This window comes from Girardinichthys multiradiatus, chromosome 11 (genome assembly GCF_021462225.1).
Source record: "Girardinichthys multiradiatus isolate DD_20200921_A chromosome 11, DD_fGirMul_XY1, whole genome shotgun sequence".
Taxonomy (NCBI): domain Eukaryota; kingdom Metazoa; phylum Chordata; class Actinopteri; order Cyprinodontiformes; family Goodeidae; genus Girardinichthys; species Girardinichthys multiradiatus.
The window spans coordinates 26,628,541-26,654,627 of record NC_061804.1 but is presented as its reverse complement, the minus strand read 5'-3'; the positions used below and the strand labels follow the sequence as shown (position 1 = coordinate 26,654,627).

Sequence of the window (26,087 nt, the reverse complement as noted above, 5' to 3'; positions counted from 1 at the left end):
CAACAATTGCTACTGCCGGTAGATGTCACCCAAGGGAATTGAATGAAGCTTCGGGTAGTGAACCACTTTATGACTCAATGGTTCAAAGTGATTCTATGCTTCAAAAAGCCTCATTTTGACAACACTAATGAAAGCTATAAACGAGAGCTTAAGCTTGGCAAGAGTCTGTTACCACTGATGGCTAATACTCAAGTGAAAAAAGTGCTCGCAGCTTCCAGTCTAAATACACCGCCAGGTAATTAGCCAATGCGAAACACCTGTCACCCCTGCACCTGTGAGCTCCAACACCATCTAGTGACCAAGCAGAGTAAATTACAGGCAAACACAAACAAACAAACAAACAAACATATAGCAAACTCTCAGACCCCGACAGATAACAATAATGGATAATGATGTTAAATGTGCCAGTGACTGCAAATATGCAACAAAGCTAGTTATTGGATAAGGTTACTGTAGTAACATGTGTGGGGCTTTGGCTCTGTGGCGATCTGTTTTCTAAACCCTGTCCTCCACATTTAGTGAAGGAGTTTAGAGTAACAGAATCTCTATATTCTGTGACTTAGTGGACACTGCAAGCAGGAGCCCTGAATTGGTCCTTTAAAACCCTAACAAAAGCTGTGAACAGGCAGCACATTTTTTCCACAGCCCAAGAAAGATTAGTCTTTGGCAGCAAATGAGATATGTTTGATGCATGAGTCAGAGGGGTGCTGGGATTTTCCTTGACAAGAATCACAAGCTTCAAAGTAGAGTAAGGTAGAATTTACTGTATGTTTGGACTATTTGGGAATGTATTTTTGCTTTTTTCTTGTTTTTTAAATTTGTGAGTATGTTTTTGTTTTCCTCACATTTTTATGTTGCCTCTGAATGTTTCATTGTAACTTTAAAGCATAGCATGTTCCTTCCATTGAATATTTCTGGCAAAATGACATAATTCAAAACAACGCTCTATGCAGTGTTTTGCAATGCTATTCATGTACCTTTGTTACGTTTTGCCACATTACAGCCACAGAGCTCAATGTAAATCAGTGTATTTGATTATGGATGAGCAATCAATCAAATTTATATTTTTAAATTAAAAACATGAAAAGGAGTGTAAATTTGCATTTAGCCCCTTTACACTGCTACCTCAGTTGCCTTCAAAAGTCAACTAATTAGCAGCAGTCTACATGTGTGATGTAGAGTCAGTAGAAATCCAGCTGTTCTGTGAAGGCCTCAGGGGTTTATTTGAACAATACAGCAATGTTATAGAGAAGTTTAAAACTGTGTAAACACAGAAACATGAAGAGCAACAAACGCATACACCGGAAAAGCTGCAGAGATCTACAGCTCAGGTGGCAAAATCTATTTATCAGACAATAATAAGTTGTCTGCTACACATGTTTAGCTTTTATGGAAGGGAGACAAAAAGAAAGCCATTGAATGAAAGCCATAAGAAGTGCTGTATTAAGTTTGCCAAACACTACACGTCCTTCTCAAAATATTAGCATATTGTGATAAAGTTCATTATTTTCCATAATGTCATGATGAAAATTTAACATTCATATATTTTAGATTCATTGCACACTAACTGAAATATTTCAGGTCTTTTATTGTCTTAATACGGATGATTTTGGCATACAGCTCATGAAAACCCCAAATTCCTATCTCACAAAATTAGCATATCATTAAAAGGGTCTCTAAACGAGCTATGAACCTAATCATCTGAATCAACGAGTTAACTCTAAACACCTGCAAAAGATTCCTGATGCCTTTAAAACTCCCAGCCTGGTTCATCACTCAAAACCCCAATCATGGGTAAGACTGCTGACCTGACTGCTGTCCAGAAGGCCACTATTGACACCCTCAAGCAAGAGGGTAAGACACAGAAAGACATTTCTGAACGAATAGGCTGTCCTCAGAGTGCTGTATCAAGGCACCTCAGTGGGAAGTCTGTGGGAAGGAAAAAGTGTGGCAGAAAACGCTGCACAACGAGAAGAGGTGACCGGACCCTGAGGAAGATTGTGGAGAAGGGCCGATTCCAGACCTTGGGGGACCTGTGGAAGCAGTGGACTGAGTCTGGAGTAGAAACATCCAGAGCCACCGTGCACAGGCGTGTGCAGGAAATGGGCTACAGGTGCCGCATTCCCCAGGTCAAGCCACTTTTGAACCAGAAACAGCGGCAGAAGCGCCTGACCTGGGCTACAGAGAAGCAGCACTGGACTGTTGCTCAGTGGTCCAAAGTACTTTTTTCAGATGAAAGCAAATTCTGCATGTCATTCGGAAATCAAGGTGCCAGAGTCTGGAGGAAGACTGGGGAGAAGGAAATGCCAAAATGCCAGAAATCCAGTGTCAAGTACCCACAGTCAGTGATGGTCTGGGGTGCCGTGTCAGCTGCTGGTGTTGGTCCACTGTGTTTTATCAAGGGCAGGGTCAATGCAGCTAGCTATCAGGAGATTTTGGAGCACTTCATGCTTCCATCTGCTGAAAAGCTGCTCACAGTGCCAAAACCACTGGTAAATGGTTTACTGACCATGGTATCACTGTGCTCAATTGGCCTGCCAACTCTCCTGACCTGAACCCCATAGAGAATCTGTGGGATATTGTGAAGAGAACGTTGAGAGACTCAAGACCCAACACTCTGGATGAGCTAAAGGCCGCTATCGAAGCATCCTGGGCCTCCATAAGACCTCAGCAGTACCACAGGCTGATTGCCTCCATGCCACGCCGCATTGAAGCAGTCATTTCTGCCAAAGGATTCCCGACCAAGTATTGAGTGCATAACTGTACATGATTATTTGAAGGTTGACGTTTTTTGTATTAAAAACTGTTTTCTTTTATTGGTCGGATGAAATATGCTAATTTAGTGAGATAGGAATTTTGGGTTTTCATGAGCTGTATGCCAAAATCATCCGTATTAAGACAATAAAAGACCTGACATATTTCAGTTAGTGTGCAAAGAATCTAAAATATATGAATGTTAAATTTTCATCATGACATTATGGAAAATAATGAACTTTATCACAATATGCTAATATTTTGAGAAGGACCTGTATGTAGGGGACACAACAAATATTCTGAAAGAAGGTGCTCTGGTCAAATGAGACCACAGCTGAACCCTTTGCCCAACATTAAAATATTATTTGTAGCAGAAAACTAACACTGCCACTTCCTCTGAACACAATCTACACAAAAAAACCAAAAACATGGCAGATGATTTTCTTCAGCAACTCTGACCGAAGCTGGTCAGAGTTGATGGGAGGATGGATGCATAGCAAGATACAGGACAGTTCTGGCGGAAAAGAGTTACAACTTTCAACCTCTAGATTTGCAATGCTGGTACACAGCTCAAAAGACTTGCAGCTGTAGTTTCAGCAAAATGTGGTTTTATAGTATTGATGTAGAGAGGTTGGAAACAAATGCACACTATCCTTTTCAGTTTTTTAATTGTAAAAAGAAAAACAGAGTTATGCACTTCTTTGTGTTAGTCTATCAGATAAAATCTTGAAAAAAAAGGTATTGCAGTTTGCAGCTGTAACTACCTAAATATATAAAAAGTTCAAGAAGCATGAATACTTTTACAAGGCACTTTCTTTCTGCCGAATACACAATATTTTCTACATGTCAGTCATCGGATGAATTTCTGTAAGACTCATTGCCTCAGACTCTTCTAATTTTGAGCAGCGCTCTGTGGGAGAGTCCAATGCACAAACACGGATCCACAGAAAACCTAAACCACAGCCTCGCCTCCCTCAGCGAGTGTGTGCAGGGATGAGCAGGACTGCACCTTCTGAGAGCTCCACCTGAAACTGGAGATGCTGGGATACTAGTAAAGGGTTAGCTTACATTGCTTTGTTTCGTTCATGCCCCTCCTGCTTCTTTTAATTTAGATGGATACAGGGCGTTAGGATATTACCATACAATGTTGTGGTATTTATTGTTTAACGTAATCCCTGTCACTGAAGTCAGGTACAAATAGTCAAGCAGGTTTAAGTAGATGAAAGACCTAAAACACGTAGCGCTTGATACTGTAGTTTTCTGGCTTCTTTTGTGTGTGTAGCTTTTATATTTTTGTTGTGATTTGTGGACTTAAACTACCTGCTGGTTCAGCTCTTTTAAATCTTTTTATTTTGGGAAGAGGAAACCTACTTTAATTATTTTTTTCTATTTATTATTCTGGGTCAAGATTATTACTTTTACAACAGGTATGTATTATTCTTTTTTTACATGAATGTGATATGAAGACATTTTGCTAATATTGAATGAATCATTTTTCTGGAGCTGCATTTTCGACAGTGCATTTATTTGTAATTAAGTGAAAAATCTGGTTTGTAGTTCGAATTGTTTTAAATAGGTGACCTCAAACAATATCAAACATATTCTTTGAACAGTTATTTAAATTCTCCCTGTTACTGAAGATTTATTTTTATAATTTTTAGTCACATTATAATGGTTATTGGAAATCAAGTTGCATTACATGCTGCAAAATGCACCGATTTTCTGCCTAAATGACATTAGATTCTTGTCATTAAAGGGGCTGACAGTGTTATTCTCTGGTCTATCTCAGACATTACGGGGTATTTTTGTGGGGCCGAGATCTTTCAGCTATTTCTCAGTGCAGGGAAGTGAGAAGGGAGGGGAAGCAGAGCTGATACAAAAGGCAACATTATTCCCCGGCGGATCTGCGCTACATCCTACCATGAATGGAGTATTGAAAAACATAACATTGGGGACAAGATTGTTTTTCATCCCTCATAACTAAACCATTTGTCCCAGAGCTTTGAGTAGTGTGCTGGTGCAGTTTCCAAAAGGAGGCAGCCTCATTTCCCAAGTAAGGTGTTAGTGTTAAAATACCCACCTCCCAACTGGACAAGCAGCGTCTTTACTGTGTGGCTCTGGGCTTCTGAACCTCATTTTTTGAGACAATTACCCACAGACTGAAGCTTAATAAAATGCAGAGTCCTTTGCAGTGGCTTCTCTCTACATAAGATCTTTCCGAAGGCTGAAAATAGGCAAAGAGTACAGTGGCACAACATTGTAACATTCTCCTTGTTTCTTCCTTTGCCTCCTGCTCTCTGGGGAGATGAGAAGCGCCCCTGCAGTGTCATCAGGGGCCTACGTTTTTTGGAGGGTTCTAGTGACAGATTTCAGGAAGCAACGTTTATGCCTGACGATGGGGGACCACAGAAAGCAGAAATGTCTTTGTGTGCTATCTAGACCCGGAATGTCCACTATCTCCAGGGGCCAATATCAAATTCTCCCCTCATCATCCCCTAATACACATTCCTGTGTAAGGTCAGGGGGAATTCTGCACGAGCGGAGAAACAAATAAGCCAGGGTAGAGCTTTACACTGAGTTTTTGCAAATTAAAGCATGTCTCTAACAACTATCCTCAAAAGTTGCTTGGAAGTTTGAATTTCAAAGTATGTGTAAAACTGAACAGGTATTAACTTTGACACTAACAGTAGATGCACATCAGGTGGCAATAATTGAGTTGAGATGCTCAGAAAGTCAACCATTAAAACCAAATTAAAACATTTTCAATTGAGCAGTTCCATGTGTTTGGGCCATGCTTTAAAGTACTGTTCCTTGCACTGCATAATGAATTGTATTTCTATTGAAACAAATACAGGTCCTTCTCAAAATATTAGCATATTGTGATAAAGTTAATTATTTTCCATAATGTAATGATGAAAATTTAACATTCATATATTTTAGATTCATTGCACACTAACTGAAATATTTCAGGTCTTTTATTGTCTTAATACGGATGATTTTGGCATACAGCTCATGAAAACCCAAAATTCCTATCTCACAAAATTAGCATATTTCATCCGACCAATAAAAGAAAAGTGTTTTTAATACAAAAAACGTCAACCTTCAAATAATCATGTACAGTTATGCACTCAATACTTGGTCGGGAATCCTTTTGCAGAAATGACTGCTTCAATGCGGCGTGGCATGGAGGCAATCAGCCTGTGGCACTGCTGAGGTCTTATGGAGGCCCAGGATGCTTCGATAGCGGCCTTTAGCTCATCCAGAGTGTTGGGTCTTGAGTCTCTCAACGTTCTCTTCACAATATCCCACAGATTCTCTATGGGGTTCAGGTCAGGAGAGTTGGCAGGCCAATTGAGCACAGTGATACCATGGTCAGTAAACCATTTACCAGTGGTTTTGGCACTGTGAACAGGTGCCAGGTCGTGCTGAAAAATGAAATCTTCATCTCCATAAAGCTTTTCAGCAGATGGAAGCATGAAGTGCTCCAAAATCTCCTGATAGCTAGCTGCATTGACCCTGCCCTTGATAAAACACAGTGGACCAACACCAGCAGCTGACACGGCACCCCAGACCATCACTGACTGTGGGTACTTGACACTGGACTTCTGGCATTTTGGCATTTCCTTCTCCACAGTCTTCCTCCAAACTCTGGCACCTTGATTTCCGAATGACATGCAGAATTTGCTTTCATCCGAAAAAAGTACTTTGGACCACAACAGTCCAGTGCTGCTTCTCTGTAGCCCAGGTCAGGCGCTTCTGCCGCTGTTTCTGGTTCAAAAGTGGCTTGACCTGGGGAATGCGGCACCTGTAGCCCATTTCCTGCACACGCCTGTGCACGGTGGCTCTGGATGTTTCTACTCCAGACTCAGTCCACTGCTTCCGCAGGTCCCCCAAGGTCTGGAATCGGCCCTTCTCCACAATCTTCCTCAGGGTCCGGTCACCTCTTCTCGTTGTGCAGCGTTTTCTGCCACACTTTTTCCTTCCCACAGACTTCCCACTGAGGTGCCTTGATACAGCACTCTGGGAACAGCCTATTCGTTCAGAAATGTCTTTCTGTGTCTTACCCTCTTGCTTGAGGGTGTCAATAGTGGCCTTTTGGACAGCAGTCAGGTCGGCAGTCTTACCCATGATTGGGGTTTTGAGTGATGAACCAGGCTGGGAGTTTTAAAGGCCTCAGAAATCTTTTGCAGGTGTTTAGAGTTAACTCGTTGATTCAGATGATTAGGTTCATAGCTCGTTTAGAGACCCTTTTAATGATATGCTAATTTTGTGAGATAGGAATTTGGGGTTTTCATGAGCTGTATGCCAAAATCATCCGTATTAAGACAATAAAAGACCTGAAATATTTCAGTTGATGTACAATGAATCTAAAATATATGAATGTTAAATTTTCATCATGACATTATGGAAAATAATGAACTTTATCACAATATGCTAATATTTTGAGAAGGACCTGTATATCAATTATATAATTTTTTTCATGTATCATCAGACTGCACCCAACATTGGAGCATCCTCTTGAAGTTCTGAAGAATTTGCCAACGTTATTATCTGACTGATTAGTGAGTGATCCCTATGAATCCTGACATTCCCTGTCCAAAGGAAAAACCCTAAAAAACAGCGACAAAGTAATCGGCCTCTGCTTGTAACACAAGCCTCCTCCAGCTGTGGGTGTTGTTCAAACCCTGAACTTCTTCCCTCCATCAGTTGGTGCAGCAAACCTCACAGTGCTGCTAAGTTTGTGCAAGGTGGCCATTTTGTGCCCACAGCAGCAGCAGCAACCTAGCCCCGATAGTATCAGTAGCTGGGGGATGTTGCTCATGTGCTCGTGGATTTTTTTTTCAACCTATAAGGATATACTTGAAGCTCTTTTATGTTCAAAGAGAGGGATGTTAATGAAGGGATCTCTGGAAATCATGGGGGTTTTTAGACAGCGACCAACAGGGGCCAGTGCCCCTGTAGAACTGATCCCGGCCCCCGCTGTGGCCCATGTTCTGAAGACATATTACTAAATTAATTTCTTATGATGATATGCGCTGGCATAGAAATAGTAACTGATTGGTCCCTTGGCCCAATTTTCTTTTTACCTTTACAGTTTTTTAGCTCCAGCCACATTGAGACAGGATTACAGTTTTCATCTGCTCAAACAGGGGTCGTCAACCTGCAGCTCCAGAGCTACTTGCAGCTCACATAATATATTAAACTCTTAAATATTGACCTTTTTTTTTTGTTTCATTCCTTTGTTCTGTTTTACCATGAAAAAAACACTAGCCCCACCCTGTCCTCTCTGGTAAATGTGGTTTAGAGCCGCCCCTGCTGGAAATGGTACATCTTTGACCTCACAGACTACCATCAATACCCTACTACAGCAGAGTAACAACAGCTAGAGGCCATATCAGATAAAACAATCCAATACTATAATTAGGCTACTCTAGACCGGGACAATAAATACTGATTGTTTTTCAGTTGTAGAAAAGTGTCTGTGGGTTGTGACACAGGCAGTACCCTGATGAGATGGACTGAGAGACTGTAACTGTGTGCGTTGCAGGCAGATGGTCAGTCAGACAGCCATGCGAGGCCAGCGTGTGGTGGAGAGCGAGTGCAGGTGCTGGAACCCGGCCGTGTGGCTCCTGGTGTCCTTGCTCGGCTCCCTTGTGTTGGTGGCCCTCAGCGTACTGATGCGACTAGGTAGGTGTGATAGGGCAGGAGGTACGCTGGGTTTATCTAAAGAGAACAATTTGTGGAGCTAAAGCTTCTTAAATGTTTACCTACATAATATTTCATGGATGTAGCAGTATAGTACAATAGACCTTAAATAATTTTATTTTGATTTAAATCTAAAGATTCGAAGCATCTTGTGAGATCTTTAAAATAGAAAAGACAGTGTTAGACATTTTTTTTATTATTCATCGAAGTGAAGATTTAGGGAGTCTACATAGAATGTAGATGTAAAAGTCCCAACAAGTTGCTCATCTTTTCAAATATCACGCCATCTGCTGCTTGCCTGCAGTGCTGTGAAAAATATTTGCCCCATTACAGATCTTTTCAGACAATGATAACATGAAGTACAATAACCTGAAGTACAAAAAATTATTCTAAATAATGAGTTAATTTATTAAAATATCAAAGCTATCCACACCAAACTAACCATATGGGTCATAAATTAATCAGCATAATTAAGCTTATTTTTGTTTTGTTTAATTTCACTAACTACACCTAGACCTGAGCCATATCCAGTCCTTTCAATTTATACCAGTCTATCCATCGAGATCAAAGGCCTTGTGTGCTTTCAGCGAACACAGTTGAGTTTATCGAACCAAATGGGAGTGGCTTACAACTCAGAATTCATTTGAGCAAAGTTAAAACGTATGGCGAATTTCCCAAGGTGAAATCCCCAAAAGAGCTTAGGTAAATGCTACAATCCATATAAAGGGTTTCAGTCAGTGCTTTAAATTTAAGTTTCAGTGCACCCTCCTCAACATATTATTATCTGCATCAGATTCTGCTGAACAATATATTTCTCAGATAAGATAGACACTGGAAAATCATGCATTGCCTTTCTCTGTGGACTCCTGCTGCTTCTACAGCTGTCTTTATTTTGTATCATATCACATGTCACACTTGTTCTGCAATTCCACATTACCCCTTACAGTTTAAAGTGGTTACAAATTTGTGACTACATTCCAAGTCGGATGAGGGGTGTAATATTGGTGCTGGAACCCGCCATGTTGGGACTTTTCATTTGATTGCTAGGGGAGAAGGACATATGTGGATCAGAGACTGAAGGGATTATTTTAAGGGGCTAGGGTCATTAACATCTATCAGTTTCAAAAGAGTTACAAAAACATTTATTATGGAATCCACTGAACCACAGTGAGAGACATTATTTACAAATGGAGAAAACATGGCAAAGAGTGAAGAAACCTCCTATGAGTGGCCGCCAAATAAAATTACTCCAAGAGTGCACTGAGGACTCACTCAGAAGGTCGCAACACAACCCTAAACGTCATTTGTTAAGGTCCATTTTTAAGATTTAACACAACCCCACCCCCCAAAAAAGAACCAAAATCCCCAACAAAACCAAACACAATGAAGGTTTTCGAGTAGCCTTGTCACAGTCTGGACTTAAGTCTGACTAAAATGCTGTGGCAATGGTGTCTTTTAACATGAAAATATCTCAACAGAGAAAAGAATCTGCTCAATCCCATTATTGCCTAAACCATTTGAGCAAGTGACAAAGTGGCTATTACGTCACCATGTCATTTTATTGCCAATTGTTCATACAGGTGGAATACCTTTAAGTGTCTGTGGTGGCAGTAGTTTACAGGTTGCTCTCATCCATCCCTCTAATCCAGTGTTTTTCAGCCCTGGTCCTCAAGGCATACTGCCGTGTATATTTTAGATGTTTTTGTGCTTTAACACACCTGATTCAGATGACTGCAGTTCAACAAAACCCTGTTAATCAGCCACAAATTGAAATCAGGTGTGAATAACCAAGGAAACATCTAAAACACGCAGGGCAGTGTGCCTCGAGGACCAGCGTTTAAAAACGCTGCTCTAATCCATCCACAGTCTATATCCAGCTTTCCTTGCAGGGTCTTTGAGCATGTTCCAATATATATATTATATTTGAAGGATTTTTTGAAGTGAAGATTATGTGAAGTAATTATCAGTGATAGTTGCCTGCCTTACCTGTGTCAAAAGATTTTGTATCGCAGTGAGTTTGTAGAAAGGTGAAGAGCTGTGGAGGAGCCAGTCAGACAGACCCTTGTTTTAGCTGATTAAAAACAACTTGTTTATACAACAAATGTTTATATCTATGGTGTGCAATGCTATATTAGTGGATATAAAGCATCACAAGCAACCATTGGTTTATGCTACATTGGTCAAAACAGATCATAATTGAATTCAGTGTAAAACAAGCATACTAACAATAATGCTAACACTAAGTCCACAGCTAATTATAATTTGTAGGTATAGAATTACCCAAGCAGCCCAAACATGTCGCCTGCAGCTCATCTCCATGTCAACTTAAACCAGCTTGCAAAGCTTTGAGATTATTTTGTAAATGTGTGCAGAAATCATGTGTAAAACCTTTTGCTGTCAAGTCTTAAAAGCAAACATGTCAATAAGTAATTTACTATATAAAAAGCAGAATATGTTCAATGGGGTGACCAGGTGGAGGCCATGAAATATCAAAACCAAAAGTGTTATCATATATACAGGAGTGAGGGGAAGGCATGGAAAGCCATTATAGATCAATTCAACAGTTTGTTTAAATGTGCTGGTGCCATTAAGGAGTAAAATAATAAAAAACATATTTATTTAAATAAGGAAATAAGTTGGAAAAAAACGTAAATAAATTATTAATTACATCTTACATTAAAAACATGACAGGAAAAATAATTCAGTGCATCATGCCCTTCTGTTGCAGCAGATAATACAGTTATTTTTACATGTCAGTGTTATGGCATTATTATGGCTGCTGTGCATGGTTGTGGGGGTGGATACAGCTCAGTAAACATAATTAGTGTGAGGGGTAATTGCCTTATGTAATAAGCATTCAGTAGTAGTGTGTGAATGGATAACTAGCTGGCTTTCAGGTCCATTACACAGTCCTGTTTAAACACATAATTGAGTGAAGGTTTTAACTACACCATCTGATTTTACGATTTAGTAGAAACTGAGTAAATTGTAAACAAAAAAAAAGAAAAGTCTGTTCCAAAAATAAAGGTCGGAAACTGAAAAAGAATGGGACACATGAGATGATTAATTGAGAATATGAGCCAAAAACACATGGTTGAGTCCATAATAAGGCTTGAGAACCAGTTGTACCTGTAAAGCATGCTCCCTGTGGATGAGAGACTTTGTGTCCATGGGTTCTGTTTGCCCCGTTTCCCTATCAGAGGTGACCAAAGCCCTGCAGTTGTTTTGCAGAGAGACCAGCACATGCAGGGAAAACAGTTTGTACAAATGTGCTGACAGCTGCTTATCGGGTTTTTCTCACTGCAGAGACGTGAGCCTTACTGACATTGTTTTTCTTTTTGTGTTTTCAGGAGACGTGAAGATAAACAAAAGAGCTGTAACCAGTGAGTAACATTCAAGTTTAAAATTCATTACTTTTCACATCCTGTGCAGAATAAAATCTCTCACACAAGAATGAAGTGTAATTAACCTGTGACCCCATAAATGGGACTATTGTGGCTCCTGTTTAACGTTATTTAGACATCGCTCACGTCTTTTGTGTCACAAACAAACAAAGGTGGTTGGGAATCAACCTAGATTAGAAGTGGTTGTTACACAAATCTCATTCTGGTGTCTCAAGATTGCAGGCAGTGGAGTGTCCTTCATCCTCCACTGCCAATTTAAGAAACAGGTGTAATCAAAATATTGACATTTTTAAATGCACATGGACCTTTGGTTTGTCAAGTGAATACAAATACCTTACATGAATAAAGTCTTGTAAGTCTTGTGAAACTAGCCACAGTGAGGTACTCGTTTGTGGATTTCCATTTTTGGAAGTGTAAATGATGGATCTAACAGGAAACAGCAAAAAATAAAACGGATAATAGTTTTTGGTTCCTGAGGTGTCGCCCCCTGCTGGTCTTTTGAAAGTTTTCAGATTGAAGGGCTCCATGCCAGCTGCTTATTTAGATCAAATAAAAAGGTCCTTCAAACATAATTTACATGTTTGAAGGACTTCCAGGAAAAGGCTACTTGGAGCATTTTCACTAGTTTTATTGAACATGAGCTTCAGTTTATTGTTGCAGACCAGGACTAATCATAAATGAGAAGTATGCTGCCCTTTTGTGAAAGAAAAGTGTAAAGCTATAAGCAATAAAAATACACTTTCTAAACAGCTTTCTATGGCTTTAGTTGTGTTGGCTAAATAAAACTGGTTTTCATCACCATGTATTGAAATCACAGGTAATGTGAACAATGTCTTTATTGCATATAGTGCAGATTTTTCATAAAAAACATTAGAATGTCAGTCAGTAAAAAGAGACATGCACTGAACAAAACTAAACCAAAAACAATCAGAAGATGACAATGTTAAAAACATGAGAAGTTTAGAAACATAGACATGGTGTTATACGCAGCTAAAGTACATATATAAAAATCAGCTGTTAACTGAGATATCAAACTTTATTTGAGGAACACTTAGAAACTAAATGAAGTTCACTAAATATTTTAATTCTATGTTAGTTATTTACCTTATTTGCTTTTCACAGGTATAACTGAAACTGAAACTATCATACAGTACTGTAAAAATCTGTCCCTTGTCCAGTTTTTTTCTGTCTTATTTGTTCCCCTAAATTTTAATAGCACACAAAGATAGCCTAAGTAAATAAAACATCCAGTTTTTAAATTTTTATTTTATTACTAGGGGAAAAACCAAACCAACCTGGCAGTATTCGACAAATATAAAATAAATTACTGAGTTAATTGAGATTGACCACATTTTTCTGGCATGAGTCACTAGGCCTGATTATTGGCAAACAGAAACAAACAACCTCCTAAATAGAACTCATCAACATGAGGTAGGCTATAAGATCTTGGCCAAGGTCACAAAGCCATTTCTGAGGCTTTGGGACTCAAGAGAAGACGTTATCTACAAATGCTGAGAACATGGAACAGTGATCAAACTTCCCAGGAGTGGCACGCAGACCAACATTACTCAAATAGTGCACTGATGGCTCATCCAGATGATCACAAAAGAATCCAGAACAACATCTAAAGCACTGCTGGCCCTATGTGCCTCAGTTAAGGGCAGTGTTCATTAAAGAGACTGGGCACAAATTGCATCTGGGAGTCTTCCGAGGCTAACACTACTGCTGAGCAGAAAGAAAACTAATTACCAGTTCACATTTGCTCTTGATGATCCCCATGTCTTTTATGAAAATATTGGGATGGTGTGCTTTCCTTTACATCTGGTGTAAGACTTAAAGATTTCTGAAAAACACCCCCATAGTCAAACATTGAGGTGATAGTTTGATGGCCTCGGGCTGCTTTGCTGCTTCAGTACCAGAACGACTTGACATAAATGATGCAAGCACTTCTTCTGCTCTTTACCAAAACCCCCTGAACATTGTTTACCAAAAACCCCTGATTCTGAACATGTTTTATGCAAAAAATTGCTGATGTTGGTGTTTTATTTCATGTAACATATTTTACTTTAAGCTTGTTCTTTCTGAACAGGCTTTCTGCTGTGGTCTTGGTTTGTGTCTAACATTACAGGAAATTGGATACGGTAGATAAAGAGTACATTACCTATGGAAGGCCAAGAACCACCCATCAACAAATAACTGAAGATACCCTTTGATTTTTTGTTTCAGGCAATATGATGCAAACCCTCGGAAGGTACCAAGGTAAGTGTGATATTACTGCCTAAAACAAAAGTTGAGTAAAAAAACACATGCAAATCATGGCCTGGAAGGGTGTCAGTCACTTTCTGACTGTGTGCCAGGAAAGGAGAGTACAGGAAGTAGAGCAGGGCTTCGGGCTGAAACAAGCTCATATCTCCAGCTCTCTATTCTCCTAATCCCTACTTATTTACTTACTGGTTTACTGTTTTCCTTAATTGCAGAGTGGAGGCTGACTTTAGAAACTTTCCTTATCCTGTTACCTGTTATATCTAAGATAAATGTGCTCAAACAGTTTAGTCTCTTACTTTGGACAAAAGAGGGACCGATGTGTTTTAACAAAGCCACCTAAAAATATCTCATCTCTCCTAAGTCCAACTGGTGAATGGCCACAACAGGTGCGAGGGCAGAGTGCAGGTGGGTTACAATGGCTCATGGGGCACGGTGTGCGACGACGACTGGGACATGGTGGATGCCAACATTGTGTGTCGGCAGATGGAATGCGGAGTGGCTGTGGCCGTGGGCAGCAGCTCCCAGTTTGGACAAGGCGCTGGACTTATTGCGCTGGATAATGTGGACTGCCAGGGAGACGAAGCAGACCTGAGTCAGTGTCGCAGCCTGGGCTGGGGTGTCCACAACTGTTACCACTATGAGGATGTGGGAGTTACCTGTAAAGGTAAACATTTTTAAACCTTTTTGAAGTTAAACTCTAATTAAAATGTATTAAATAAGATTTTTTTTTAAATGCTGCTTTTTTATTATTTGGTTTCTAGAACCAGTTTTGTTGGGGGCAAGAGGTTTTGTAGAGCCCACCACAACGCCCATGGACAGGTCTGGATTACGTAAGTATCGTCTGCTCTGATAAAATTGATACTATTCTTTTGCCTAATATTTAAACATTATACAGTACAGACCAAATGTTTGGACACACCGTCTCATTCAAAGAGTTTTCTTTATTTTCATGACTATGAATATTGTAGCTTCACACTGAAGGCATCAAAACTATGAATTAACACATGTGGAATTATATACTGAACAAAAAAGTGTGAAACAACTGAAAATATGTCTTATATTCTAGGTTCTTCAAAGTAACCACCTTTTGCTTTGATTACTGCTCCACACACTCTTGACATTTTGTTGATGAGCTTCAAGAGGTAGTCACCTGAAATGGTTTTCCAACAGTCTTGAAGGAGTTCCCAGAGATGCTTAGCACTTGTTGGCCCTTTTGCCTTCACTCTGCGGTCCAGCTCACCCCAAACCATCTCGATTGGGTTCAGGTCCGGTGACTGTGGAGGCCAGGTCATCTGGCGCAGCACCCCATCACTCTCCTTCTTGGTCAAATAGCCCTTACACAGCCTGGAGGTGTGTTTGGGGTCATTGTCCTGTTGAATAATAAATGATGGTCCAACTAAACGCAAACCGGATGGAATAGCATGCCGCTGCAAGATGCTGTGGTAGCCATGCTGGTTCAGTATGCCTTCAATTTTGAATAAATCCCCAACAGTGTCAGCAGCAAAGCGCCCCCACACCATCACACCTCCTCCTCCATGCTTCACGGTGGGAACCAGGCATGTAGAGTCCATCCGTTCACCTCTTCTGCGCCGCACAAAGACACGGTGGTTGGAACCAAAGATCTCAAACTTGGACTCATCAGACCAAAGCACAGATTTCCACTGGTCTAATGTCCATTCCTTGTGTTCTTTAGCCCAAACAAGTCTCTTCTGCTTGTTGCCTGTCCTCAACAGTGGTTTCCTAGCAGCTATTTTACCATGAAGGCCTGATTCCTCTTAACAGTTGTTCTAGAGATGTGTCTGCTGCTAGAACTCTTTGTGGCATTGACCTGTTCTCTAATCTGAGCTGCTGTTAACCTGCGATTTCTGAGGCTGGTGACTCGGATGAACTTATCGTCCGCAGCAGAAGTGACTCTTGGTCTTCCTGTCCTGGGGCGGTCCTCATGTGAGCCAGTTTCTTTGTAGCGCTTGATGGTTTTTGCGACTGCACTTGGGGACACTTTCAAGGTTTTCCCAATTGTTCAGACTGACTGACCTTCATTTCTTAAAGTAATGATGGCCACTCGTTTTTCTTTACTTAACTCTTTTTTTCTTGCCATAATACAAATTCTAACAGTCTATTCAGTAGGACTATCAACTATGTACTGTATCCACCTCCTGCACAACTAAACTGATGGTCCCAACCCCATTTATAAGGCTTGAAATACCACTTATTAAACCTGACAGGGCACACCTGTGAAGTGAAAACCATTTCAGGTGACTACCTCTTGAAGCTCATCAACAGAATACCAAGAGTGTGCGGAGCAGTAATCAAAGCAAAAGGTGGCTACTTTGAAGAACCTAGAATATAAGACATATTTTCAGTTGTTTCATACTTTTTTGTTCAGTATATAATTCCACATGTGTTAATTCATAGTTTTGATGCCTTCAATGTGAAGCTACAATATTCATAGTCATGAAAATAAAGAAAACTCTTTGAATGAGAAGGTGTGTCCAATATATACATATATATATATATATATATATAATATATATATATATATATATATATTTATATATGGAAAACAGGTGTCATGCCAGATTCAATGCTAGTTGCCATGTTAAAATGCAGAAGCAGGTTTTAATAAATAATAAAGGTTGACTTGTTCTTTCATTGTTTAATGAAACAAGAAGTCTCCACTAAGTCGTTACATTTCTTCAAAATGAAAGGCAGACATTTTAGAGATGTATTAGTCATTTGATTTGGAAACATTTAGACAACATCAAAAGTCTGTGGGGCTCTGTGCACAATATCCCTTTTTGAATCCTCTCGGAAACTTTACAACAGACATGAAAGGTGTCTTCAGTTCCAGACTCCTCTTATTGTTCTCTAGGTTGCCTTTGTTGTGCTGGCTGTGTTGGTTTTTTCCCATTTATTCCCAAGATGTACAGTTGACTATATGACGTATTTAGATAATCCTCTGGTGACCATCATGAAAGCAGGAGTAAGGAGGTCTTCCAGATTCATGACACTGCTACCTGATGCACACATGAGAATGTCTATTGTCTGTATTTTGCCTAGGAAGAAACATAAGGTGACAAAGTCAAGGCTTGGTGCAACAGTAGATGCTAATGTTTGTTCTGCTTCTTCTGTTCTGCCCTCAGTGTGTTTCATCTCAATTCTTTTTTTTTTTTGTATCAGTGTCTTAATGTCATCTCCTCTGCTTTCAAACACAATATCCATCAAAATCCATCATTCAGTGAGCGACAATATTCCCTACAATTTCCACCCTCCTCTTGGTTTCAGGTGATGGCGCTGTCCGCTTGGTGAATGGCAAGAACTCGTGCGAGGGCCGGGTGGAGATCTACTACCAGGGAAGCTGGGGGACGGTGTGCGATGATGACTGGGAACTCCGCAATGCCAGGGTGGTGTGCCAGCAGCTAGGCTGCGGCAGCGCCGTCTCGGCACACACCAACTCCTATTTCGGATACGGCACCGGGCTCATTCTCCTCGACAATGTCAATTGCTATGGCACCGAACAGGAGCTGATGAGGTGCAAAAGCCTGGGCTGGGGGAAACACAACTGTGGACACCATGAGGACGCTGGGGTCACCTGCACTGGTATGCTGCTCTAAGTTACATGGGTTGGACAATGAAACTGAAACACCTGTCATTTTAGTGTGGGAGGTTTCATGGCTATATTGGACCAGCCTGGTAGCCAGTCTTCATTGATTGCACATTGCACCAGTAAGAGCAAGACAGCAAGTCTTTGTGATGTATCAAGAGCCACGGTATCCAGGGTAATGTCAGCATACCACCAAGAAGGACGAACCACATCCAACAGGATTAACTGTGGACGCAAGAGGAAGCTGTCTGAAAGGGATGTTCGGGTGCTAACCCGGATTGTATCCAAAAAACATAAAACCACGGCTGCCCAAATCATGGCAGAATTAAATGTGCACCTCAACTCTCCTGTTTCCACCAGAACTGTCCGTTGGGAGCTCCACAGGGTCAATATACACGGCCGGGATGCTATAGCCAAACCTTTGGTCACTCATGCCAATGCCAAACGTCGGTTTCAATGGTGCAAGGAGCACAAATCTTGGGCTGTGGACAATGTGAAACATGTATTGTTCTCTGATGAGTCCACCTTTACTGTTTTCCCCACATCCGAGAGAGTTACGGTGTGGAGAAGCCCCATAGAAGCGTACCACCCAGACTGTTGCATGCCCAGAGTGAAGCATGGGGGTGGATCAGTGATGGTTTGGGCTGCCATATCATGGCATTCCCTTGGCCTAATACTTGTGCTAGATGGGCGTGTCACTGCCAAGGACTACCGAACCATTCTTGAGGACCATGTGCATCCAATGGTTCAAACATTGTATCCTGAAGGCGGTGCCGTGTATCAGGATGACAATGCACCAATACACACAGTAAGACTGGTGAAAGATTGGTTTGATGAACATGAAAGTGAAGTTGAACATCTCCCATGGCCTGCACAGTCACCAGATCTAAATATTATTGAGCCTCTTTGGGGTGTCTTGGAGGAGCGAGTCAGGAAACGTTTTCCTTCATCAGTATCACGTAGTGACCTGGCCACCATCCTGCAAGAAGAATGGCTTAAAATCCCTCTGACCACTGTGCAGGACTTGTATATGTCATTCCCAAGACGAATTGATGCTGTATTTGCCGCAAAAGGAGGCCCTACACTATACTAATAAATTATTGTGGTCTAAAACCAGGTGTTTCAGTTTCATTGTCCAATCCCTGTATGTTGTCATTCAACAGTAATGCCATTACAATCAGTGGTGGACAAGTTTGATAAGGTGTTTGTTGTACTAACATCCAAACACAAAAATGTGTCCCTTGTTTCATAGTTCGGTAAATACAGCAAAGTGTAAGTCATTCTGTCTATAAAGGAAGATATTCTGTTTCTACAAATTTCAGGATCCACCACTGTTCCGCCTGCTGTTACAGAAATACGAAGGATCTCCTTGGAAACAACAGGCACCACAGGTAAATATAACAAAGTGCACATGAACATCATCTGTTTGCATATGAGCTTCAGATTGTTTTTTGCTCCCCTGCAACAGTACAAGTCTGCAATGCTAACCGGACAGTGGCATACAGCATATATTGACTGCTTAGAATAAGCAAATACAGTCTGTCCTTGTGAGCTGTTTAAGGATATTCTCTTTCTTCAAAAAAATAATGGACACTTTAGCTATCGAATGGGGTGATATTGTGAACATTACTTTAAATTTTGTTCACAAAGATTTTTTTTAAATTGAAATAGCTTTCTGTTTGATTGAATAATAAAAATACAAATTTCCCTCCATAGTCCCAAGAGATCAGGTGGAGTTACGGTGGATAATGAACATGCACTCATAATAAACCACCAACAGAGGGAGCCATTTCTCACTCTTGTGTTGAAATGCGTGTCACCAATCATGGTGGAAGGTGTGAGTTGTGTTAAAACTCAGAAAGATTTAAGCAAAGACCGCGGCAGGTTTCTCCATTTACAGGAATTCACACTTAAATATCTTACTGTAAATGTAAAGTTATGAATTCAAATAATAAAAAGAAAACTAGTTAAGTCTATTATCTTAAGTATATATGGAAAATAGAATAAAAAAAAGGAATGTCTGTAAGAGGATTCAGCCAACTGCTATACCATGTCTGCCCCTTGAAAACTTCTGATCTGTTTTACCCATTTAAGACCATTACCAAACAACAAACATTAAATATCTAAATTAACATTCAATACTGACCATTGTCTTTTGCTCTGCTAAATAAACAAATTTTAAATCTTTCTTTCAGTCACAGAAAGAATTTCAACTACCAAGCCTCCAACAACTACGACAACTGTTACCAAAACTACCCAGACCAAAGGTAATTTTCCACAGTGAAAGTGATTACTATTGCCTTGGAAAAATACTCACATTTCTTGTTTTTTTCACATGATTTCAGTGTATTGTATTGGGATTTTACAGTATGCAATATACTTTCATAACGTGCCACATGATTGTGAAATGGAAGGAAAATTATAAATCGTTTTCAATTTTTTTACTTACCCTGAACACACTATACCCACTGTAATACATAGTGGTGGCAGCATCATGCTATGGGGATGATTTTCTTCAGAAGGGACCTTGAAGCTGGTCAGAGTTGATGGGGAGTTGGATGGAACTAAACACAGGAAAATGCTGGAAGAAAACCATTTAGGGACTACAAAAGTCTTTTTGTAAAAGACTTGGACGGAGGTTCACCCAGGACATCAACCATAAATGTACAGCAAGAGCTACACAGGAAAGGTTTAGATTACAGCATATTCATGTAATAAAATGGCACAGTCAAAGCCCAGACCAAGTCTGTGGCAAGACTAGAAAACTGCTCTTCGCAGATGTTCTTCATCCAGTCTAGCCTTTTGTTAATGTTAAAAAGTTTAAGGGTGTGAATACTTTCTAAAGCACTGTTGATCAACCTCCAGGCATCCCGTCTGTCCGGGTGATGAACGGCGAAAGGAACTGCGAGGGTCGTGTAGAGGTCCTCTACAAAACCATCTGGGGGACAGTGTGCGATGATGACTGGGACATGCCTAACGCTAACGTGGTGTGCAGAGCTATCGGATGTGGTCCAGCTATAGCGGCCCTGACCCAGGCCTACTTCGGCTATGGCTCGGGTCCCATCCTACTGGACAATGTGGATTGTAGCGGAGCAGAATACGACTTGTCCCAGTGCTTCCACCTGGGCTGGGGTCAGCACAACTGCGGCCATCATGAGGATGCCGGAGTTATCTGTGCACGTAAGACCTCATCATTTTGGAAGTCTATCAAGCTACATTAAATACAGAGACATTCTGTGTTCGTTGTCAAATTAGCACCTATGTTGGGTAATAATTTCCTCTGAAAGTTCACGTTTCCCATCTATACAGTCATTCATGCCTGCCCTGCTGAGCTGTCCTCTTGCACTGCATGACTGTAGTCCTCTAAGGAGGAGACGGCACAAAAAGCATAAAAAAATAAAGTGGATGAGTCAAGGCAAGTCGGCCTCACCGAGTGGCTGCAGGCCAAACCTCATTGCTTTGCAGCAAATCAGAAGCACATGGGCTCTTCTTAACACCCGAAACAATCACTGGTATTAAATCAACAGAAAAATATATTTTGTTTCCAAAAGCCAGCTGTTTTTAATCATACTCTTCTCTCAGACAACAATTTGAATAGATAAGGGAGACATCATTTATGTGACGAAGATGGCCATATGCATCAAACTCATTACAGAAAAATCTTCTTCAGTGGAATTATTTCATCCAACTGGATCTTTGCTTCATAATATTAAAGGAACTCAAGAGACCAATTGGTTTCCAGTATCGATCTGTGCAGTAATTAGAGGAAATGCTCGAGTGGCTTGATATTTCCTGTGTATGTCAGGGTAAGGGAATCACTCTCCTTTCTCTGTTTTTCTCTTCAGCTCCCCCAGTGTTCGACCCAATGCTTTTAATCCCAAATGGACGTGACTTCAGAGTTACAGAAACTATACCAGCAACCACACCCACACCGTCTGAAGGTAGGTAAATCTTTAAGTACCTTATTACCTCAAAGTCACATAATCTTTTACTGAAATGGAATTGCAGGTGCAGCGAGGAATCTAAATTGACTATATTTAACTGTAGGAACAATGAGACTAGTGGATGGTCAGCGCCGGTGTGAGGGTCGAGTGGAGATGTACCTAAATTCTGAATGGGGTACAGTGTGCGACGATGCCTGGGACCTTCCCGACGCCCAGGTTGTGTGTCGTTTAGTGGGCTGTGGGGAAGCCACACAGGCTTGGAGGGAAGCTCATTTTGGACCTGGCACAGGAACAATCCTGCTGGACAATCTCAAGTGCAGTGGTGCTGAAGCCTCCCTGCAGGAATGCTCCCATATATCTTGGAAGGTGCATAACTGTGACCACTCTGAAGATGCTGGTGTGACCTGCTCCCTGTCGTGATCTCAGCACAATCTTACTTCTATCTCCAACCATGCTAGGACTTGTACAAATTATGTAAATACCTGCTTTTACATCGTTGAACGAATACCCCATATAATAATATAATATACACAATAAAATTCAAAATATTAAGCACTTTATAAATATATGATATAAAACTAAATGTACACATTTCAGCCACACGTTCAACTGTCCAACTCTCTTTATTTGTGCTAATATGTTCTGTACATGTTATACATTGATGATCAAGTACTCAAGGAAGTCCATCAGTTAAGTCTGTTGAAAATATTAAAAGGAAGAATAGACATTAAAGATGCATATGATAAAAGTACAAATGAAAGATCAGATATTGTATACTATAAACCATAAGAAAGCAAGGGAACAAACCGTCATGTGAATTTATTAAATATATCTGTGATCCTTGTGTTCTGTGCACCCTCATAAATAAATGTAACTAATAATCATATATATATATATATATATATATATATAACAAAATAAATGTTCTTATTTATTGGTATGTTTACTTGGTCTATTTGTCAATCTTCAAACATCTATCACATTTATTTTTCATTCCTTTTTGATTGATCAGTGACTCATAATCTATCTATTGTGGCATCTATGCCAATAGCGTAAAGTACAAAGATTAGCTGTTTTTACTTTACGATGCCTTGCTAGTAGGAGTATTCATTCTTCTTTTTCACATGCTGTCACAATACAACTAAAAACTTCCATTATTTTACTAGAATTTTAGGTGATAGATCAACAAAAAGTAGATTTAAAGTAAATGGAAAATGATAACATTTAAAAATCTAGAAAATGTGGCCTGAATTTGTTTATGGCCTCTTGTCTGTACTGTGGGAAAATTTCCACACAGCATGATTCTGCCACCATCATCACACCACAATTTGGTTGATGTTCAGATGTGCGGATGATTGGGTTATCAATTGGATAATTGAGTTACATGAGATGTTTAAAGTTTAGGGTATTTATTTGTAACCTAACCCTTCTACTGAGAATAAATTAAAAATAGTATTCATTAATTAGAGCTGGATGGTGGTGCAGTTGCTAGGACTGTTGCCTTGCATTAAGAAGATCTTGGGTTTGACTCCTGGCCGGGGATCTTTCTGCATGGAGTTTGCATGTTCTCCTTGTCCATGCGTGGGTTCTCTCCTGGTACTCCGGCTTCCTCCCACACACCAAAAACATGACTGTTAGGTTAATTGGTCTCTCTAAAATTGCCATTAGGCGTGAATGGTTGTTGGCCCTCAGTGTCTTTGTGTTGCCTTGCAATGGATTTGCGACCTGTTCGAGATGTACCCCACCACTCGCCCATAGACTGCTAGAGCTAGCCACCAGCTTCCTGTGATCATGTACGGAAGAAGCGGGTATAGAGAATTGATAAATGGATGTACTAATTAGGGGACTTCTGAGAGCATTTACTTTGGGGTTACCAGAGTAAATGGTGTTGAATGCACATGCTTGCCACACTTTTCAGACTTTTATATGTAAAATAAAGTTTTTAAAACCATATATAATTTTTATTACACAACTTTGCACTAAATTGTGTTGATCTATCACAGAAAATTCCAAAAAAATGTGGAAGCGTTCGAGCAGTAAAGAAATATTCTTACAAAGCATGTACTTAAATATTTAGAATTTACATTTAACTGCTGTTTTGCTCAGTGTGTGTGTATATTAGTATACATTGTACATTTTATTAACTCTATCACTGATGAACATATTCTCTTTAATTAAACCAGTGTCATATTAAAACCTAGTTTCATCATTTCATAGTTTATTTTTCTGGTTCAACACCCTGGACCCACTAATGCTCAAATCAACTGCTTCTGGAAGATTTTTCTTGGGTTATAACAGGCAAACACCATTACAAAAAAATGTGAATTTATTGTTAAAGCTTACAAATGTTTTTTCATTTCGTTTTAGCATCTAAAGTTTTGAATGGTGTGTTTTGTTAGTAAAATGATGCAGTGTGAAGGGTCCAGGCAGAGAAAGGTTCAGGTAATACTTTTCACATTTGCAAGAAGGTTTTTCACATTTATGTGTGGGAACGAGTCTGAATTCCTTGTTACAGTAGCTCCACAGGCTCCTCTTTTACCCCTGTTCTAAGGTTCGTCTGAGAGCAACTTGTTTTGGTGCCGTCTCTTTAAACGGTGTTGAGGCACTTCACAGAGATTGAGTTCAAAGATCCAGGTTGAAGAGCACTGCACTTTAACCTGTTCGGCCGTTATTGTAGATTGATATCAATTATCTAGCGGCTCAGAAACAAGAAAAAGACGGCTTAAACAATCCAAAACTGCTTATGCAATTATACTATTCAAACCACGTAGTACGGTTATGTCCTCAAGGAGCTAAGAGCAGCACACAGCACTAACATAAGCAGAAGGCACAATTCTACTGCTATCAAAATAATGGCCTGGGCATCAACACACAATAAATTAATGTCTAAAATAAATTTTGCTGTTATTTTAGTGTTATTTGCATCTTACAGCTTTGCTGTGTCCATCGTTTCCATAGACAGAAGGAACTGAGCCCTTAATCAGATGAAGTCTTTCAGCAAATCCTTCATGATACTGGGCACTCCTTGAAGTGGTGGCAATAGGAATTTCCCCACTGATGTCGGTAGATTTTGATGAAAAATAACATTTTACCGGGTTCTGATCCTGTGGGATGGTGTAATGAATTGTGTGGGTTAATACACCCAACAACCGAAGCGAAAGTATCCTCTTTCAGTGTAGGCATACTTGAGCTTGGACTACAAAATCGTAGCAAGAAATAAATATGGTGGATACTCGAAATTGAACAGCTGAAAGTCCAACACCTTATTTAGCTGTTTCGCAGCAAATACTGTGATGTAACAATTGAAAAAATGTGACCCAAACAAAATATAAAGATATCTTCGCAACACCTAGAGAGACTAAATTAAACTTTTCTGCACTCCTACAGACTCCAAGTACACAACAAAATGTATTTAAAGGCTAAAAAAGTTAATTTTGCATGATATGTCCCTTCAAGTAGCATAACCACTATTTTATTGTCTACATGAAAGCACGTTAGCTACCAGCACCGCTAGCACGTCCAGCTGGATGACAGAATTAGTCTTGGCTATGGGAAGCAACCTGGCAGTTTCCCTGTGGGGATACGTTTCGAATGCAGCATCATCACCCTTCAGCAACATTTGTTTTGAGTTTAGCAATTTCTATTTTTCGTTTTTAACATAACCAGTGCACTAACTGTTTGAGAATTATATTCTTTGGCCAATGTTACTGTCACGATCCGCAGGTGTTCTGTATATGTTTTGGTTTTCCTTTGTGTTTGTGTTTTCACCATTTCCTTGATATTTTCTATAGGTCTTGCCATGTTCAATTATTTTTCTGTGTTCATCATTGTTAATATGGTGTTTCCATATTAGTTCATTCCTTTATGTTTAGTTTTTTTAATGTATTCTTGTGGTGTGTTCTTTGTGCATTTGGATTTGTTTCTTTAGATTTGTGTTAGTGTTTTACCCTTGGTTAGTAGTTTCTATGTGTCTTAGTTAAACTCCCTTTGTTTTTATTAGTTTCCCCTCCCTCAGCTTTTCTGCTTTATTCTGCCACAGCTGTTTCACATCTCTTCTGATTAGCTAATCTCGTTTCTTTGTCATTTTCCACCCCAGCCTAAGTATTTAAGCTCCTGGTTTTTAATTGTTCATTGCTGGATTCTTCTGTTAGACTGTCCATTACCCTGCCAGTTTCTCTGTTTCTTTTGTCTGTGTTCCACCTTCCATCCGAAACATACTGCAAATTGATAAACACTGGGAATGGATCAACAATGTAGCATCATGAAGTCATGGATGGTGGAAACTTGTTTGATTAGCCTTTAAATCCTTTGTGCTTCGTGAACCTTTATATATTTATTAAAGCTGAGTTCCTTAAGAGTTACCACAGCATGAGTCAATGGTATTGGGTGACTCAATTTTCAGTCAGTGAA

General features: G+C 40.0%; 1 protein-coding gene across 1 annotated transcript; it reads left to right on the top strand.

Annotated features, from left to right (window-relative positions):
- The first annotated feature begins 3,990 nt into the window (after nt 1-3,990).
- Nucleotides 3,991-22,611, top strand: LOC124876728 (scavenger receptor cysteine-rich domain-containing group B protein). The gene is made up of 12 exons (XM_047379713.1): nt 3,991-4,181; nt 8,303-8,442; nt 11,811-11,843; nt 14,091-14,123; nt 14,491-14,793; nt 14,891-14,959; nt 17,415-17,729; nt 19,056-19,124; nt 19,929-20,000; nt 20,599-20,913; nt 21,579-21,674; nt 21,781-22,611. Exons 2-12 carry the CDS (start codon nt 8,307-8,309, stop codon nt 22,095-22,097), a joined length of 1,758 nt encoding a protein of 585 aa, XP_047235669.1. The 5' UTR covers nt 3,991-4,181; nt 8,303-8,306; the 3' UTR covers nt 22,098-22,611.
- Nucleotides 22,612-26,087: the final 3,476 nt, after the last annotated feature.

Bases quoted from the DNA above. Each gene is read 5' to 3' on its own strand.
- LOC124876728 (XM_047379713.1), top strand. From the start codon at position 8,307: ATGGTCAGTCAGACAGCCATGCGAGGCCAGCGTGTGGTGGAGAGCGAG. The intron at 11,844-14,090 runs GTGAGTAACATT...TTTTTGTTTCAG, and splicing joins AAACAAAAGAGCTGTAACCA to GCAATATGATGCAAACCCTC. The intron at 21,675-21,780 runs GTAGGTAAATCT...ATTTAACTGTAG, and splicing joins CACACCCACACCGTCTGAAG to GAACAATGAGACTAGTGGAT.